General features: G+C 39.0%; 1 protein-coding gene across 7 annotated transcripts in view; it reads left to right on the forward strand.

The window, feature by feature from the left end:
* Nucleotides 1-7,634: 7,634 nt before the first annotated feature.
* Nucleotides 7,635-16,366, forward strand: part of CACNB2 (calcium voltage-gated channel auxiliary subunit beta 2) — a 252,581-nt gene continuing 243,849 nt past the window's right edge. For all 7 annotated transcript variants that reach the window (XM_027893879.1, XM_027893880.1, XM_027893881.1 and 4 more), the window contains exons 1-2: nt 7,635-7,681; nt 7,717-7,877. In XM_027893879.1, coding sequence (XP_027749680.1) covers nt 7,779-7,877 — 99 coding nt within the window. In that variant the 5' untranslated portion in view covers nt 7,635-7,681; nt 7,717-7,778. The remainder of the gene's footprint in view (nt 7,682-7,716; nt 7,878-16,366) is intronic.

A 16,366-nucleotide genomic window follows, 5' to 3' on the forward strand; every position in this document is an offset into this window, starting at 1 on the left:
TGCTAAACACAACATGTAAAAGTTCTTGTTACAACTTTAACCTTGTTTAATAAGTGGGAAAAAAAAAAAAAAAAAAAAAAAAAAAAAAAAAAAAAAAAAAAAAAAAAAAAAAAAAAAAAAAAAAAAAAAAAAAAAAAGGAAGAAAGTTTATCCAGTACACTTACTCTGGCAAAGGTTCCTAGTAGAAGCCCTTTTAGTTTACACTGGTGGCTGAACAAACACTGCAGACAAATTAATACTTCTTCCAGAAGGAACTACAGAGCAAATGAATTTGGAATCACTGAGTGGGTGACCACACTCAGCTGGTCACTTTGCTGCTTTAGGACATTGCTGCTTCAGCAAAAAAGGATGGCCAAATGGCTACTGTTTGGGGAACTATTACACTCAACATACAAGTGAGAACCAAGAATTAATTTTGTGTTAAATTAGCATACTGGATTCAAACCAGCAGGAATTCAGGGGCTGATTCATGAACAATAGTTTGGCTACAAACAGCTAAAATTTCTGTTCTGACTATCTCACTCTGTTTACTGTCATTGTTTCCTTTATGCTGGGTGACATATATAGCAAAACTAAATAAAATAGTATTGATTTTTTGTAAGAGCATTCAATAGAGATTTTTCTCAAAGAAACAACCTCACAGTGAACCGAACTGCAAACCCCTGAGATTCACACTAATAACTAATTCTTATGACATTGGCCATATTACTTATGCAAGCAGCCATTTACCACTGTGTTAGTCTGTTGTTAAGAGACTTACTTTAATACATAGTGTTGTCTTTTTTTGTGTGATCTATTCTAAATATTTTGTGTCAGCCTCTAGAAATGAAAACATGGGTTTTTGCTATGTATTGAATAGTAGGTAGCATTTGGAAAATACAACTGTATCTACTACAGTAAATATTGAATTAATTGGTATAAAGTGCTAGGGAATATTTTTGTGAAGTAAGAATTGTGTTAGTGTTTATAAGCCATACTGAAATATGTGAGAAAACACGTGTGGGATTCTGTCATCCAGTTGAAAAATAGAGCACCTTGTAAGTCATGAAAGGTTCTATGAAGCCAGTGAAGCTACTTCCATGAATGATTTTCAGGACACTTTTTGGTGCTTTCACATAAAGCTCATTCACAAATCTTGGAAAACTAGAGCTAAAGTAATAGCTGAACCTGATCAGGTTTTTGATGCTTCAGGTGGGCATGAAAAATTGAAGGACTTCATGAGACTTGAGAATATAAACAGAGGCACACTGATTATACCAGGAGGGAAAAAAAAAAAAAAAAAAAAAACCAAACCACGAAAGAAAGGAAACAAAGCAACTGTGTGAAATTTATTTGAATATTGTCCAAACAAAGACTGTAAAACCTCATCCTGAATATATCTTGCTCTCAGGAAAAATCCATTATGGCTGATTACCAAAGCCCACACTCCGCTTCTTTTCTTCAGGAGGAAATTTTTTAAGGCTTTGCTCATTATCACTCTCTGAAATGTATTTTTCTTCCTGTTGTGCTAGAATATGCTCCACGTATCTTTGCAGAATTAGGTCTCTGGCTAACAGGCTGTTTCATTAGTATTTGTTGCCATGGAGCTGCCTCTGCCTATTGAATTCACCTGGGCAGACTTTAGACAGCACACCAGAGGTGATATAGCCTGTCACTGACTCATGTCTTCAGTGACCACAGAATTTCACTAACACCATAAGGAAAAGCAGGTCCTGATCAGATTTCCTATTAAGGGATTGTTTTGAGTAATACTAAAGATTCAGGTTTTTATAGATGCTTTGTGAGATCAGTGATGGCCTGAAATGCCCTCCTTGAAAGAGCAATGCTTCATCACTTTTGTTCTTTGCTGCCTTTTTCAGAAATACCCATTCAGAAAACTAACCCAAGAGTGATCATGGATGTGTTTCACCATGGCTTTCACTGGAAGCAGAAGCTCATGCACTGACTACCAGAGTAGCGCAGCATGGTTTGATTTTTAATGTCCTGGGTGGCACAGGCTTAGACATCAGTTACATTAGCTGTTTCTTTTAATAGATACTCATTTTGAAAGTTGACCCTTTCCTTTTATTTTTATCAGTGTAATTCCATCATGAAGGGGGGAAAAAAAAAAATCCTATGTCTATTTTGAGCTTTTCCTCCAAAAAATAGACCAGGGTAAATTTGAAGGAAAATTCATTTTTTTACTATTTCATGATACAAGGAAACGATACAGATTTGAGAAACATGTCAGAGGAAGCACTTGAGAGCATATTTTAAAACACATGGTTTCAAAATAATATAAAAGTGTATATTTAGTTTCAAAATGTAGAGTAAATTTTATTGATACTGCCACTCTTTTTTTTCTTCTTGCACCGGGATAACTGTTGTTATTAGGTTTTGGCATTTTTTTTTCTAGAGAAGTCATATGGAACACCATTGCAGTGTTACAATAGGAAATTATTATTTCAGTACAAACTTGGTTCTTAGGCTTTTGAAGGACACTTCAATGACACTTATCTCACTAAAATTTAGGGCACCACAGTCAGAGAAGATGGTGAAGTTTTATGCACTATTTCATGTTTCAGGGGAACAAAAATGTCCCTCCAAAATTTTTTCCTAGAAATAGATAAGATGGTTTTGATGGCAATTAATTGACTGTGGCTATTACAGAATTTACATCACAGTATTAATGTGATGATTAATGTGCTGATATCTTAATTTTCAGAATGATTTTTCTTATGAAACTTGAAGGGTGCTTCATTGAAAATTATTTTCTTACAAAATGAGAACAATTTTGATACAGATTGGGGGAAAGCTGAGTAAAAGAGGCTTAGAAATCAGGGCGAAAAAGGAGGAACAAACTAAAGTTTGAAGACTTGTCTTTCTTCGCCCTCCTTTTGCTACATAAACTAAAAGTACTTACCAAAAATTACATTTCTGAAACAAAATCAATGTTATTCTGCAGTAATGTTCTCAAAACCAACCCTACTTGCAGTTTGATGTTTATAGCTAAGCTGCTTTAAGGGCTGGTGTGCTGCCAGGAAGGAATTTTTCAGCCCTGCTCTGAGTTGTGTATTCCTGCTGTCTCCCTCTTTCACTCTGGCAGCTGCACTACTCGGTCTTCATGGTAGGATGGCTCATGGAGGTAAAGCAGCAGATTTACCCTATGGAAAGGTAATTCATTTTCTGCTGCATTTTACCTTTAGTTCTGGAGTGGAGTCCCTCATACTCAAAGGCACAAGTGTGTGCCGTGGAGGATCAGGTTAGCACAGCCAAGGCAAGGAGGGAGGGTAATGACATCTGGCAAATGTTCACTGTTAAAATCGACTTGATGGCAATATGGAGTAGTGCCATCAGCGATCTGCACTTCAGATCTGTGCATGTATAAATTGGCAAAGAATTAGTAAACTTCTAGGCATATTAACACTGCCAACAACCTTGGTAATGATGAGTTAACTGTCAACCACCTTGAAGGTTTTCCAATCCTCACGCAGATTAGAGGTTGTCATTGTCTTTTCTTGCACCATTTATTGTGAATGAAGTTTTAATTCAGTGCCACAAATTGGGTGGGAAAAAAATTATCTTCCTAAAAGCAGAGAAGCCCCAGCTGAACACAGGGTTTAATGAAGGGTGGAGGAAAAGGCCAGCCTCAAGAAGCTGAGGAGACCTCAGATGCTGCCCTTGGACATAGGCCACACGATCTATTAAAAGTTGTCTCTCATGTCAGTAACTCACACAGGCTGAGCATATTTGTGGGTGAGAGTGCTATAAAGACTTTTTGTGCTCTTGTGATTCAAGTATTTAATAATAAGAGAGCAATAATGCTATAAATAGGAACACCATAGTTGGTAAGAATTGGGGATACAAAAGGAGATATGCAGTCTCAGTTATGATAGGAGGGGAAAGAAAAAAGAAAGAAAATATCAACTGAAACTAGCAACTTGTGCAGAAGTGCTTAATCAAACATGAACTTTGTATACAACCCATCCACAGCAAATTTGCCTCTCACAAAGTGAACAGCTTGCAAGCAGGAGCGTGCCTTTTTTGGTCACGTTTGGCAAAGGGCTGAAAATATGTGCTTAGTAGGTGTTGTGGCTTTTTCAAGTATCATGAGCCTTTCTGTGCATTAAAAGCATTTTTGCCAGTGTTTATATCTTGCTTCTATCTTCCATCATGTAGAAACTTTCCTCCTTCCAATCCCATCTTCCCTTGAATATATTGTAACAATATCAATCAAGATTTTTTTCTGCATCGCATCTCTATCCTAAAGAATAACAAAGAGTAAACACAAGGTGGAAGAACGGATCAGTTCGTTAGATGCAGCCAGGTGGTTGTGTGCTCTGACACAGACTGATAACGGATTCATAAGTGAGTCTGTTTGGAGTGGTTTTGTCCAGACTTGTGTGAAAGATAAAGTACAAAAATAAGAGGTATCCCTTCAGTTTGCAATTGCGACAGCCAGCTCCCAATTTATCACTGGAGAAGAAGATGAACTGTGACTGTTTTGAGATATTAAAAGCAGGTAATCAAGTGAATTCTTCTTTTTACAGTACTGAATTTGTATCTACAATGGATTTTAAGCAGGATGTGGCACATAATAATAGATGGCCAGCACTTCTTTTTAACTGATAGTCCTAAAGAAATTTGCTATATCAGGGCTTTAAACATATGCTTAATTAGTAGTTTCATAAGAGTCATTGTAAGCTCACTGATCTGTATTTATGCAAGTTTTTAATGAAATCCCTTGGGTCTCAGTTATAAGCCTTTAGCTACATTTGCACAAATATCAGCCAACCCTCATAGGCCTATTTTTGCACATTCAAGTGATAGTTACAGATTAAACCAAACCTGTACTCTCTGTACATGTCTATGAAGGTTAGGATATGGTGCTAACACCAATCTTATCTTGGTGGTAAAGAACAATTAAACCTGCAAAGTAATACAGTCCTCCTTGCTCTAAAGTAATATCTAATCTCTCATGCAACAAACCCACCTATTTTTTGGCACCCCAATCAATTTATCTTCTTTGTCAGCCTAAGGTTTCGGGGTTGGTTTTTAAAGCAAAACAAACAAACAAACAACTTCAAACAAAACAGCTTCTATTTTTGCCTGGTTTTCTAAAATTTACATGTTTCGCTGAACCCAAATAAGCATACACAACACCTCTCCATTGCAGATAAAAGTGTAAATAAATGCAGCAGTGTGGTTTTCTGTTGAGAAGTAGCTAGACATACCAGGTTGCTTTTCCTCTTGAGAAAGAACAAGCAGTTTAGAACCTCTGCATGTTGTTTTTACACATTGATCCTTACCCCGGAGCAGATGTGGCCAAAAACAGGATACAGAGGGATGACTGCATGTGTATGTGTTCAGCTGAAGGATTTTCACTGCACATTTTAAGGTTAGAGAACACCCATCAACTGCTAAACAAAAGGAGTGAAGCGTAGTAAGATACTTAGTAAGATATGTTTTTAGGCTAATCTTCAAGCCACTCATTACATCAAGGCAACAAATTATAATTGTTGCTAAAGAACAGTAAGGTAGAAGGTTTTTTCTCAAGAAGAAAAACAAAATAAGCTTACTAGAAATTCAGATATGGTTAGTGTGTGTTGGGGGGGTTCTCGTGGGTTTATTTAGAGAAAAATGTACAACATAAATATTTATTTTTTCTCTAAGTAAGTAATTTTCCTTTTGTTTATTTGTGCCTTAAAAACCTTTTTTCCTGCTTTCTAGAGCCCCTATATCTGTGTACATAAAGAAGAAAAATCATGGTCGTTATATTTTTATAAAGGAAAGAAAAAAAGAGAAATTATTCATAAAAATATAAGAAATAAGCATACCAAAAATATGAACTTTGTTTGATATATTCAAGCTATAATTTATAAGGGAGTATAAATACCATTTCAATCCAGATGTGCAATTTACGGTTTTAGAAACTGTAGGGTTTCCAAAACGGTGACTGCTAGTCTTAAAGAGGGATGGTATGCTTGAAAAAAATGCTGTCATTCATATACCCTTTACAAAGTGAAAATCCAGAAGGCAATATGAAGGACCACTGTTAAGTAACCTCCACCACCTTCTCTGTGTGACAGAGAGCAGGTCGTCTCTGACAGATGCCTGAAAATCTACCAAGTAAAGGTACTGAATCATGGTAGATCATCAACTACCTTTCCTAGAATATAATTTGAAATAGAAGGGTAAATGGTTCCAAAGCAATCAAGGTGTTAGAAGTCAAAGAAAATATCTTTCGATAACAACACCCCACTCAGCAGTCATTAACAGGAATACTGTGTTTATGTTTTTCAGTAAATTCCTTAATTATGATGATGGTCACAAAAAGTAATTCCATTAAAACAATCTAATTTGGAAGTGACAAAGAAATAAGTACTTTGAGGCCTCTATTAGAAGGCAAAGTATGCATCTTTTGCACCAAATGTTTCAAGAGAAAAAAATCTTTTTTAGTTATAATGACTGAAAAAACATCTGAAAGCAATCCAGGCTCTAGCATCTTTGTAGTTTCAAGATTGTTGAGCATCTCTATTGAATTATTTGAATGAAAGTTAAGCACATAAAAGACATTCTTTTCGCGTAACATTAAGGTTCTGTTTTGCCATGGACAACACTAAAATTCTAGAAATTATTTTTGAAGAATACTACTACAGCATTTCATAATCAAATATGAAACTTTTTGGACAAGTGAAAGTTCTCAAGCTTATTCAAATACGTCTTGTAACTGATCTGGCTTTTGTGCTGGATTTGCTTTAATGGTTTCTTTTCCTGTAAGTGACTATTATATTTCTCTTAGTAATGGTTGTTATTTTAAGTATATGACAGTCCACCTAATTTCTGTTCTGACTTTTCACTGTTTACAATCAGCTGATAAGAGATTTCACAAACAATTATGAAGGGATACTGAAAACCTAAGTTTTCCTCTCATGCTGCATGGAGCACAGCTAGGTCCAGCCCAGTGACGAAAACGAAAAGTAACAAGATTACAAGTGGGCTTTATGTGGTCAGAGAGTTTAGTGTCTATCAAGACGGTCATTAAGTTGGGTGCAACAAAGATTTCTTATGAATGACAGACCATCTCAGGGGTGGAAGGTGATTTTCCCAGGTCAGGTTCTGAATAGGTCTTTCAAAAGCCTCCTGAGGGGTACCGATGGCACGATTGAGATCGTGCTGCTATAGGCTATACAAAATTAGGCAGTGGGCTTCATCTAACTCATCTCTTGTTGATATGTGCATAGAAAACTCCAAGTACTAACAAAAACTGTATCAACACGACAAACCTATGGAACTTTCTCTTTGAAAGTGCCAGTTTCCCCACTAAAACCGTGGATTGGGCTCAGACGCGGGCTGAGGCAGGGCTGAAAGGACAAGCAGGGCCTGACCCCTCCCTGGTCCCCATCGCCAACTTTCCCGCTGACCCCTCTGCCGTGTCCGCGCATCCAGGAGGGGCCGACGGGGAGCCCTGCCGGGAGCGCGGCGCCGCCCACGCCCGGCGCTGCCGGGAGGGAGATGCTCGCTGTCACTTTCCCTCTTCCCCAGCGCCGCCCCCTGCCCTCCCCCGCGCCCGCCGCCGGCGCTGCCCCGTCCCCCGGCGCCGAGCGCGCTCCCGCCGGCACAGCCAGGGCTGGGCAAGGCAGGGCAGGGCAGGGCCGCCCGCTCCGCCGCATGGCCGGGCGCTGAGCGGCGCCCGCCACCCCGGCTCGGCTCGGCTCGGCTCGGCTCGGCTCGGCTCGGCTCGGCTCGGCTCTGTCCCGCCGAGGGGCTCGGCGCCCAGCCGCCCGCTCTCCTCGCCAATGGTCCAGAGAGACATGTCCAAATCGCCTCCCAGCCCGGCGCAGGAGGTGCAGATGGAGCTGCTGGACAACCCCCTGCCCGCGGCGGCGGCAGCGCAGGTACCGCGGGGCTCGGCCGGGCTGCGGCCGGAGCGGGGTGGGAGCGGGGTGGGGGCGCGGGGCCGGGCCGGGCTCGGAGGCTTCGCCCTGGGGCGGCGGGGCTGCCGCAGCTTCCCGTCCTTCAACTTCGGTCCCCGCCGTCAGAAAAGTTTCACAGCTCCCCTAAGGCGCCCGAAACCCCTGTTCTTACCCCCATCCTCAAATGCCTGGTAATTAACACACATGGGGTGCTCTGTACCATAGAAACATCGTAATTAAAAAAAAAAAAAAACCCTTGCGGTTATCTAGGGGGTGGATATGTAATAATACGTTGCTATTGAGCTGCTTTTCTGTGCATGTGTTGCTCACAGGTTACGGCTCTTTTCCCCCGTTCCAGTAACCTGTTGTATCTGTACCTGATGCTTTTCATGCACTGCTGAAATCTCCCTTATCTGTTACGCGGGCTGGTGACGGTCTGTGTTGATGGGGGAAGGCGATTCACGCCGATTGTTGAGCAGGAATTTTGGGAAGGCTGAAGGTGTCGAACACAGTGCAGATTTAAGCTGCTCGATTTCTGTGCAGAAGGGTGGTTGTACAGTCATCTCTGAAATTTTAACAAGTCGGTCCATGTGCAGAGTGTTCAGGTGGATGAATGATGAGAGGGAGGCAGGGTACAGATGCTTGCACACTTGGTAAAGACTTTATATTTTGAGAGGTTGTTCCTGTTTAATATATGAATGCATAATGTCTTCGATTTTGCAATAGTTGGCTACAAAGACTTAACAGTACTATTTTTAAACCTAGTAAAAGGATGGTAAAATCTGATTGTGTGCAGTTTAAATTACAAATATGCGTGTTCTTGTAGGACAGAATCTTTTTCCTTTTAGGGCGGCAGTTTTTACTGTTGCTGCCAAAGTTATCTCTGCTGCTTTATTTTCTTTGAGAAGGTGGTCGAGTTTCATCCCAGAAGTGCTCTGTTGACAGGGAAAAATGCTGTCAGTCTGTCAAAAGACTTGCTGATTGATCTTTACTTACTGGGGACTGGTGACAGCAGAACAAAATCCAGGCACTGAAGCAGAGACTAGGTTAAGCTAAAAAAGAAAAAGTGTCTCTTTGGATGTAAATTTGTCTGTGCCCTCCAAGCACAGAACAGACATTTCAGTAGGGCCATATGCTTTGCCAGCTTCTCTAGAAGCATTGGCAAAGGAACTAATTTTTGACCTACAAATCCCCCCCCTTTTATATCTTTTCAGCCCTAAGCACGGAATCGGCAACTGTCAAATCATATGGTGCCTCTCTGCTGTGGGCAAATGTCAAATACTGATCATAAAATTGTTTTCTCACCCCTGTTCTAACTAAGAACCTCTGTTTAGAGCGTGAGAATAACCCATGTTGTGTTTCAGGTAATGGACTTAGATTCTGTTTTATTAAATAGGTTTCTGAACACTCATAGCCTAAAAGGTTCACTTTTTAAGGCAATGATAATGCAGCTTTTTTGTTTCAGGAATGTTTTTCAGTTTTAGAATCAAAGATATTAGGCAAAACAGGAATCATATCTTCTCAATGGGTGCTTATTTTAGTCATACATAAACCTTTCGTATAGAGGAAATAAGATTGTGGAAGCAAAAGATCCCTTTGAATAATAATGTAAGTTAATTCCTTAGCATGCACTGCATTGAGAGACAATTATTTTGATTTGAATTTTTGCTCCATTAACATGGTTTTTAAAAAAAATCAATATTGTAGAATCTTGCTGCTTTAGAACACACTCACAGTGACAAGGAGAGGCTTAATGAGGACATGTGAATCATCAAGTAGATTGCCTACAGGTACTTCAGCTATGTGCACCACTATCTTTTTCACTAAGGTACTTGAGTAGCAATCCTAGAAACATTTCATGCCAAGTAATGTGTCAGGGAAAAAAAACCTCAACGTGCGAGCTTATGGAGTGATATCACTCCTAAAAGTATTTGCTCTGAAGTGCTACTTCTGGGAATTACAATTTAGCAAAATATAATTGAAGAGCATTTGTAGAGTTGTAACAAGCCTCAAAATTTCTCTTATCCAAGACTTTTACTTTTGCAAAGCTGAGATTTGTTGTAACCTAGCTGTACATCACGGTTGGCATCTTTGATTGTTCATATCCATCCGTTTTGGTGAAACTTGTGGCAAAAGGAGTGAGTATTGTTAACACTCTGGAAGTAATACACTTAAAAGGTAGTTAAATGTGTGAAATATTCCTAGATAGCCTCTGTGCAAAATTTTTTTTTATTTTCATAATGCATTTTCCTAACAAGATCTGCAAACAAAGTAAAATCTCCTTGGGTGTGGATCATGACGGTAATACTGTGTTGTCCCTGGGAAGTTCTTCGCAATAGGGACAAGATATTGGGCTATTATTCTGTATTATTATTATTATCTGTGGCTTTCAGGTCCATATTGCTATAAAAACATAGTTCTAGGTACTCACTGTGATCCTAGTCTGGATGGGGTTGCAGTATATTTTCAGTTTTATCCAGTTTTATCCAGGCAAATGTACATGCTAACAGTTACACTGTGGAATTATTCACAATGTTCAGGTATATGTCAATGCAAGTGGTAGTTTTAGGTGTGGCCCTTTTGTAATAAAATCAACATGTGCGATTTTGATTTTCTACAATCATAAAAAAAGCAAACAGTTCAAATGCATCATTCTTTGATGATCAGTATCTTTTTTTTAAAAAAAATCTACTCCACTCCTCTTTTTAGTTTTTTATTTCAAGAACCCCTTTATTTTAGGAATCTGAATTAGTAGAATATTTGATTTAATAATTTTAATTAACTGAGATGCTATGTTGATTTGTTTATACTATAACATGGCATATTAATGCCTTTCATGGTAACTCTTGGCCTCTCTTTGTTTTTCCCCTCCCTCCCATGTAATTTTCTTATGTTCCTCCTTCAAAGTCCCTCAGTCCCCAGAAATCATTAGATTCAGTTTCTGTTGCTATTTTCTCATGATAAAGTTTCCTGTGTTGTGCATTAGGAACAGTCACAGCAAATCAGATCAGTAAATTACACAAGATGTTTCAAGGAAAATATAATGAAACCTTCTATCAAGCAACTATGGACTATCTTGTGAAGGGAGGAGATATCTTACTCTGGATGAATTCTTCCCTCTTCCTCATTATTATTTTCCTCCTGTTCTTTTTCTTGCCTTCTTATGCATCATCTGTCAATGCAGGTCCTAACAACTTGACAGATTTTAAATGAAAACAATTCTCTTCTTGATTGTTTTCTTCAGCTCTTTCACTTGCATTCAGATTTCCTCCACCACCTGGTATCGTTAAGTGATTCTGCCTTCCAAGTCTAAAGGTTTCATTCTCCCTGGAGTGCTTGACTAGTTTTTTGCATTGCATTGCTGAAGGTGAAGTGAATGCATCGGGATTGGGACAGGCTTGTTCAGTTTTCCTGCTGTATCAAATACAGTTGATGTTAGATGAATTTAAGAGTGATGTGCATGTGGTGACTCTAAAATATCAGCTTAGTTATTTGGCCTTTACACTGACTGTTGTCCTTCCTTGATCTCCAGCTACCTTCCCAGTTGCATAGCACCATCCCTTCACTACCTGTATTGTGGTAATGAGGAATGGCAAGAATATCCAGAGATTTGTTCTCAGCAGATTAATCACACTGCCCTCTGCTGCTCTCTTTCAGCTGGGTTGATTTATCACAATTCTTGCATGTTTATTTATTCTTCAAACAAGCATTTTGCAACAGTGTATTTCCCAGTATTGACTTGCAAGAATACTTTGTAAGCCATAAACAAACAAGAATGATATCACTTTTATTACTTAAATAATAACAGTGCCCATTCATTATAGAGGCATGGAAGGTTTTACTCTCTTCTGGCAGCATCCCTAGAATCCAAATGCAATGTAGCAGCAACTCAGTGGAATATATACAGAGATAAAATCCACCTCCATTCGTTGGACTTTCTCGTGGTCCTCAGCAAGAGGTAGTGTTTTCTCTCGCAGTGTGGTAACCTCCTTTCACTGTTGTACTCCTTACTGACAAAAATAAATTTTAATAGTCCTTCACTGAATAAAGCCCTGTTGATTTCAGCTATTACTTTTCTGATGATTCTCCTCTGCTCTTCGGGTTATTTGTCCTGAACTCTTATCAATAAAAAGTGATTTTGCATGCTCATATCTTCCTGAGACATTTTCTGTTTGGGTATTGCACATTATCAGCATATATGGGCTATAATAATAATTTTTCTTTACATTTTTCTTAGAGCATAAAATCCCTCTGAAATAATTCAGCAGTTTCAGTCCTGACTTATTTGTGTATCTGGCAACTGTCTTCCAGAGGCAGTCTCTGGATTTGTCTTGTTTTGTCTCTATGTTTCTAATTTCAGACAGTTATGGATGAAAAGTTCCTGTGTTCTCCCAAGGTTGGCTTCTCTGGAGTCTCAGTTACTTTTCTTCTGCTTCTTTTACTTAATTCTTTCCTGTGCCAGGATAGAAGAGCTTCCAAATAACACAAAGCAATGAAAATCACCCTCTCTACCCTCTGAAGTCTTGGTTTCTGTCCCCAGGGCAGCAGACCCTTAGCAGAGGTCCTCGGTAGTTGCCCCATACTTGGCTGTTGCTCCCTCCAAAAAACCCTCTGTCATGGAATCAGATCTCTTTTACTGTTTGCTTGTATGAGAGAAATTAAGAGATCCATGGAGAGCAGGTGGAGATGTGCAGGCACGTGGCCTACAACTGTAGTTGCCAATCTTAAAAAGCTGCAGAAAGCACAGAGTGGTTTGGGCATGAGCTTCAGCACCTTCTGCTGTTGGGAACTGACATCTTCATCACTGGAATTACAGATACACGTGCAACAGGTTTGCACTGAGGTGGGTTTCCAAGACACTGTGGAGGAGGAGAGCAGGCCAAGTTCCCAGCTTCTTGTCTGGCAGATGGAAACTGCCAGGTGACCTGGTCTGAGGCCAAGGTAGGAGCACTGGGAGATGGCTTAGAAGTGTAGGAACTGGTGAGAATAGGGCTATTTCTAGCTGCAGTGTTGGCAAGGCTTTATCACAGGCCAGCAGAAAAGATCATCTAAGATTTAACGCTGTTACAGATTTGTCAGCAGAAATTGTTTTTTTTTTTTTTTCCTTTTTACATGGTGGGGGGAAAAAGCATGTGTCAAATACTTCTTTGTGTATTATATATGCAAGTTTGGAGAAATAAATTGTTTATTTGTTTCTATGGATTTTTTTTTTATGTAGGTGGAGGATTTTCTAAAATGTGGGGTGGACTTTGCACAGTCATCACTGTAGCTTGCATGAACTTGAAGACTGTATATGGAGATCCTCGATTTGATAGGTTTCCTGGAGGGGAGTCTTTTCTGAATAGTGTCCTATATATATATATATATATATATATATATATATATATATAGTTGTTTGTTTGGAGAAATCCAGGTTTTGAAACCTAACCTGGGGATTCTTCTCTGTTATGGGAATGAGTCTGTGCGGCTCAGGCAACTTCTTTGGTGAAGGTATGTCACAAGACTGAGTGCCTGTCACAGAACTGCACTGATGTAGGATGACATGACATGTAGGATGACATGAAACCCTGGCCCTGAGATGGAGGCAAGCCAGAATACATTACTATGTTCCAAGTTCCCATAATGGAAGGGAGCTGTGGAGTGCTGGGGAGCTCATCACCAGGGTCTATGTACAACTTCTAGCCCTTGGCTGTGCTGTCAGAAGGCTGACTTCATCTCCTTTATGAGATTAGTAGGATTTGTGGTGCTAAGATCAGAAATATTCACGTGCGGGTGTGGGGGTTTACAGCCATGCAGCTGATACTGGAGGCTACACCCTCCAGTAGCTGAAGGATATCATTTCTGAGTGGCCACAAACCTGGCCATGGACCAGAGAGGGCTCAGGGGGTCTGAGCTACGGGAACATTTGTTACCCTGTTATAAGGAATTGGTTAAAGTAGCGAGGGCTTATTCTTCTAAGGGAAGGACAGAGCTGGATGTGTACGTTCTGCACCTTCCCGGTTTGCTATCTTTTGATTAGAACATGGGTATTTTTAACTTTTTTCAAAGCTTTTGCATGGGAAGGAAAAATACTTAGTTCATTCTTGCATTTCTGACATTTCTAGCAATTCTCTAATTCATCAGGGGGTCACTCTTTACCTTTAGCTGTTCTTTTGATCTTTGTAGTTGGTCACTTGTTCATCTGAGACCATATAAGATACATTCTAGATCTGATTTTTTTTTTCTCTCCAATTTCTGTCTTGCATCTTTGTTTAAAGATCTGACTTGACATTAGTTACTCTTCTACTGCCTAAATCTCCTATGCCTTTTCACCATTTTTGGAATGAGACCAGTAAGATATTTTTTAAGGAGCTGTTTTACCTATGATAAACAATAAGGGTTCAGACTCACTCTGTACATAGTCCTCACTGCTGCTTTGATATAAAATACCATGAGAGTGGTTACTGGTGAAGGGCATTTTTCAAGATTCTCACTGAATTTTAAATGTTTTATATTTCCTCTTCCAGATGATAGTATTTTGCCTACAGGGATAAACCATGCCTTCTGCTTGTCATGTGTGTTAGAGGATTAAATGTTATGGATGCATACTTTTCATGTATTGGGGCAGAACCTCATTAAAATTAAAGTTTTACTGAGTGACATTGATCTCATCTGTTTGCAATAACAAGTAAATGTATATAAAACTGTTAATTATCAGAAAACTGCTATGTATGCCTTTAATGCTTCATATGATTCCCGTATTGCATTTGATTAGATGGGTTGAATAATGATTGCACAATGTACTTTCTAGTCAGAGTTGGAGAGCAGAGTCTTTGCTTTGTAAAGACTTTGCTGATGAAATGTTTTTTACAAAGTTAGTTTGATGGTTTGTTTTTGTTTTTTTTGTAAGATTTCACATTGTTTGCCAGGTATTTTGAGAAGCTGTAGAACATAAATGTGCATGTTTTGTTTCTTGTCTCTGGCAGCTCAGACAATTTTAAAAGAATTTCACACATCTGACTAATAAACCAAGCTCAAGTTTTGATCTTGTAAACACTTAAATGTATTCATAACTTTAGGTTTGTGTAAGATGTTCTGCTAAAGTCCGGTGAGAATGTTCCTGTCAGCAAACTTTTTATACCAACAGGCTTCTTTGTAGGGTTGGTGCTGGTTGTATTCAAACTAGCTGGGGCAAATGCTGGTGTGCCATGGGAACCTGCCTCTGCTGAGTTTTGGGATTGTTACCATTGGGCACTGTAAACTGGGATGTGGAAGCATTTGATCTCCAGTGGTTGTGTGTTGGGTACCATATAGGTTAAGAACAATTGTCTCGTGTTGCTGCTTTTACTGGCCAATGTCCACACATCGTGATTCAGCCCTTTATTTTTAGCCACTAAATCGCAGCCAACTGCTGCACAGAACACAGATAAAGCAGCTAATTTTAATATGAAAATCACAGTAACATATTGGCTTCATTGTTAAAAAATTCTACTTTTTTTTTATTCCCAGAATTGAAAGTAACTGGTAGATTTTTTTTTTTTCCTACAGAGGTCTTGCTCTCACATCAAGCTCTTATGGAAAAAAAATACACTTAAAAAAAGCAAAACTTAATGACTATGACAGGATGAGTATTCATGATTCTCCACATGACAGAGATAGTTAGTGATTTTTAAAAATATATAAGACTGTTTTGTTTATGGAAGACTTATCTTATTTTCAGAAGAAAATTTAATGCGTTTTTAACTGTGGGAATAAGCTTGAAAGGCATAGAATACAAATGTAGTCCCTGATTAGCATAGTTTAAAATAAGGAAAGGACTCATGAAATCCCATTTTTCCCATGTGCCGAAGTTGTCCCCCTTTCCTCTGACTGAGAATCAGTCTGTGCAAAGAAGCAGGTGTAAAACTGACTTTGTCTACACTCTGCAGCCACAGCCTGCCATCATGTCAATAGGTTTTTTGCATTTAAAGTTAGTATTTAGCTTGTACTTCTGAATAATTTCCACTTATAGAAGACTAGAACAAGAACATATGTGCTGCCATGCAAAAAAACTTCTCAAACTGAAAAATCAAGGTGAGCTTCCATGTGAGCTGCATTTTCTGTGTAACATTGCCAGAAAGAAATGCTTTTAGTCGTTGCTATGCAGATAGGAAAGTGTGTATTTTATCTCTGCTTGTACTGCGGTTTTATTCTGCTCTTGTTTGTTTTATCCTCATCACTCTAGACTCAGTCCCTCTTTTGCCTTTGTTGTAATTTTTTTGTGTGTTATAAAAGTGAACACTGTGACACTGTAAATAAAATAATATTGTAGTAACTGGGGAAAAATACAAACAAAACATGAAAGAGAATATGTGTACTTTTTTTTTTAGTATCTCGTTGGGAATCACACAATACTACACTGTACACATTTATGAAATTGCCTATATAGTGTGATGCTTATATTATATTCTTGAACTCCTTTGTGAATGTTAGAAATGCTTTATTTTTTTCTA

The sequence above is a fragment of the Empidonax traillii genome, unplaced genomic scaffold, assembly GCF_003031625.1.
Source record: "Empidonax traillii isolate 1590-97213 ecotype Southwest subspecies unplaced genomic scaffold, ASM303162v1 scaffold409:size521033, whole genome shotgun sequence".
Lineage (NCBI taxonomy): Eukaryota > Metazoa > Chordata > Aves > Passeriformes > Tyrannidae > Empidonax > Empidonax traillii.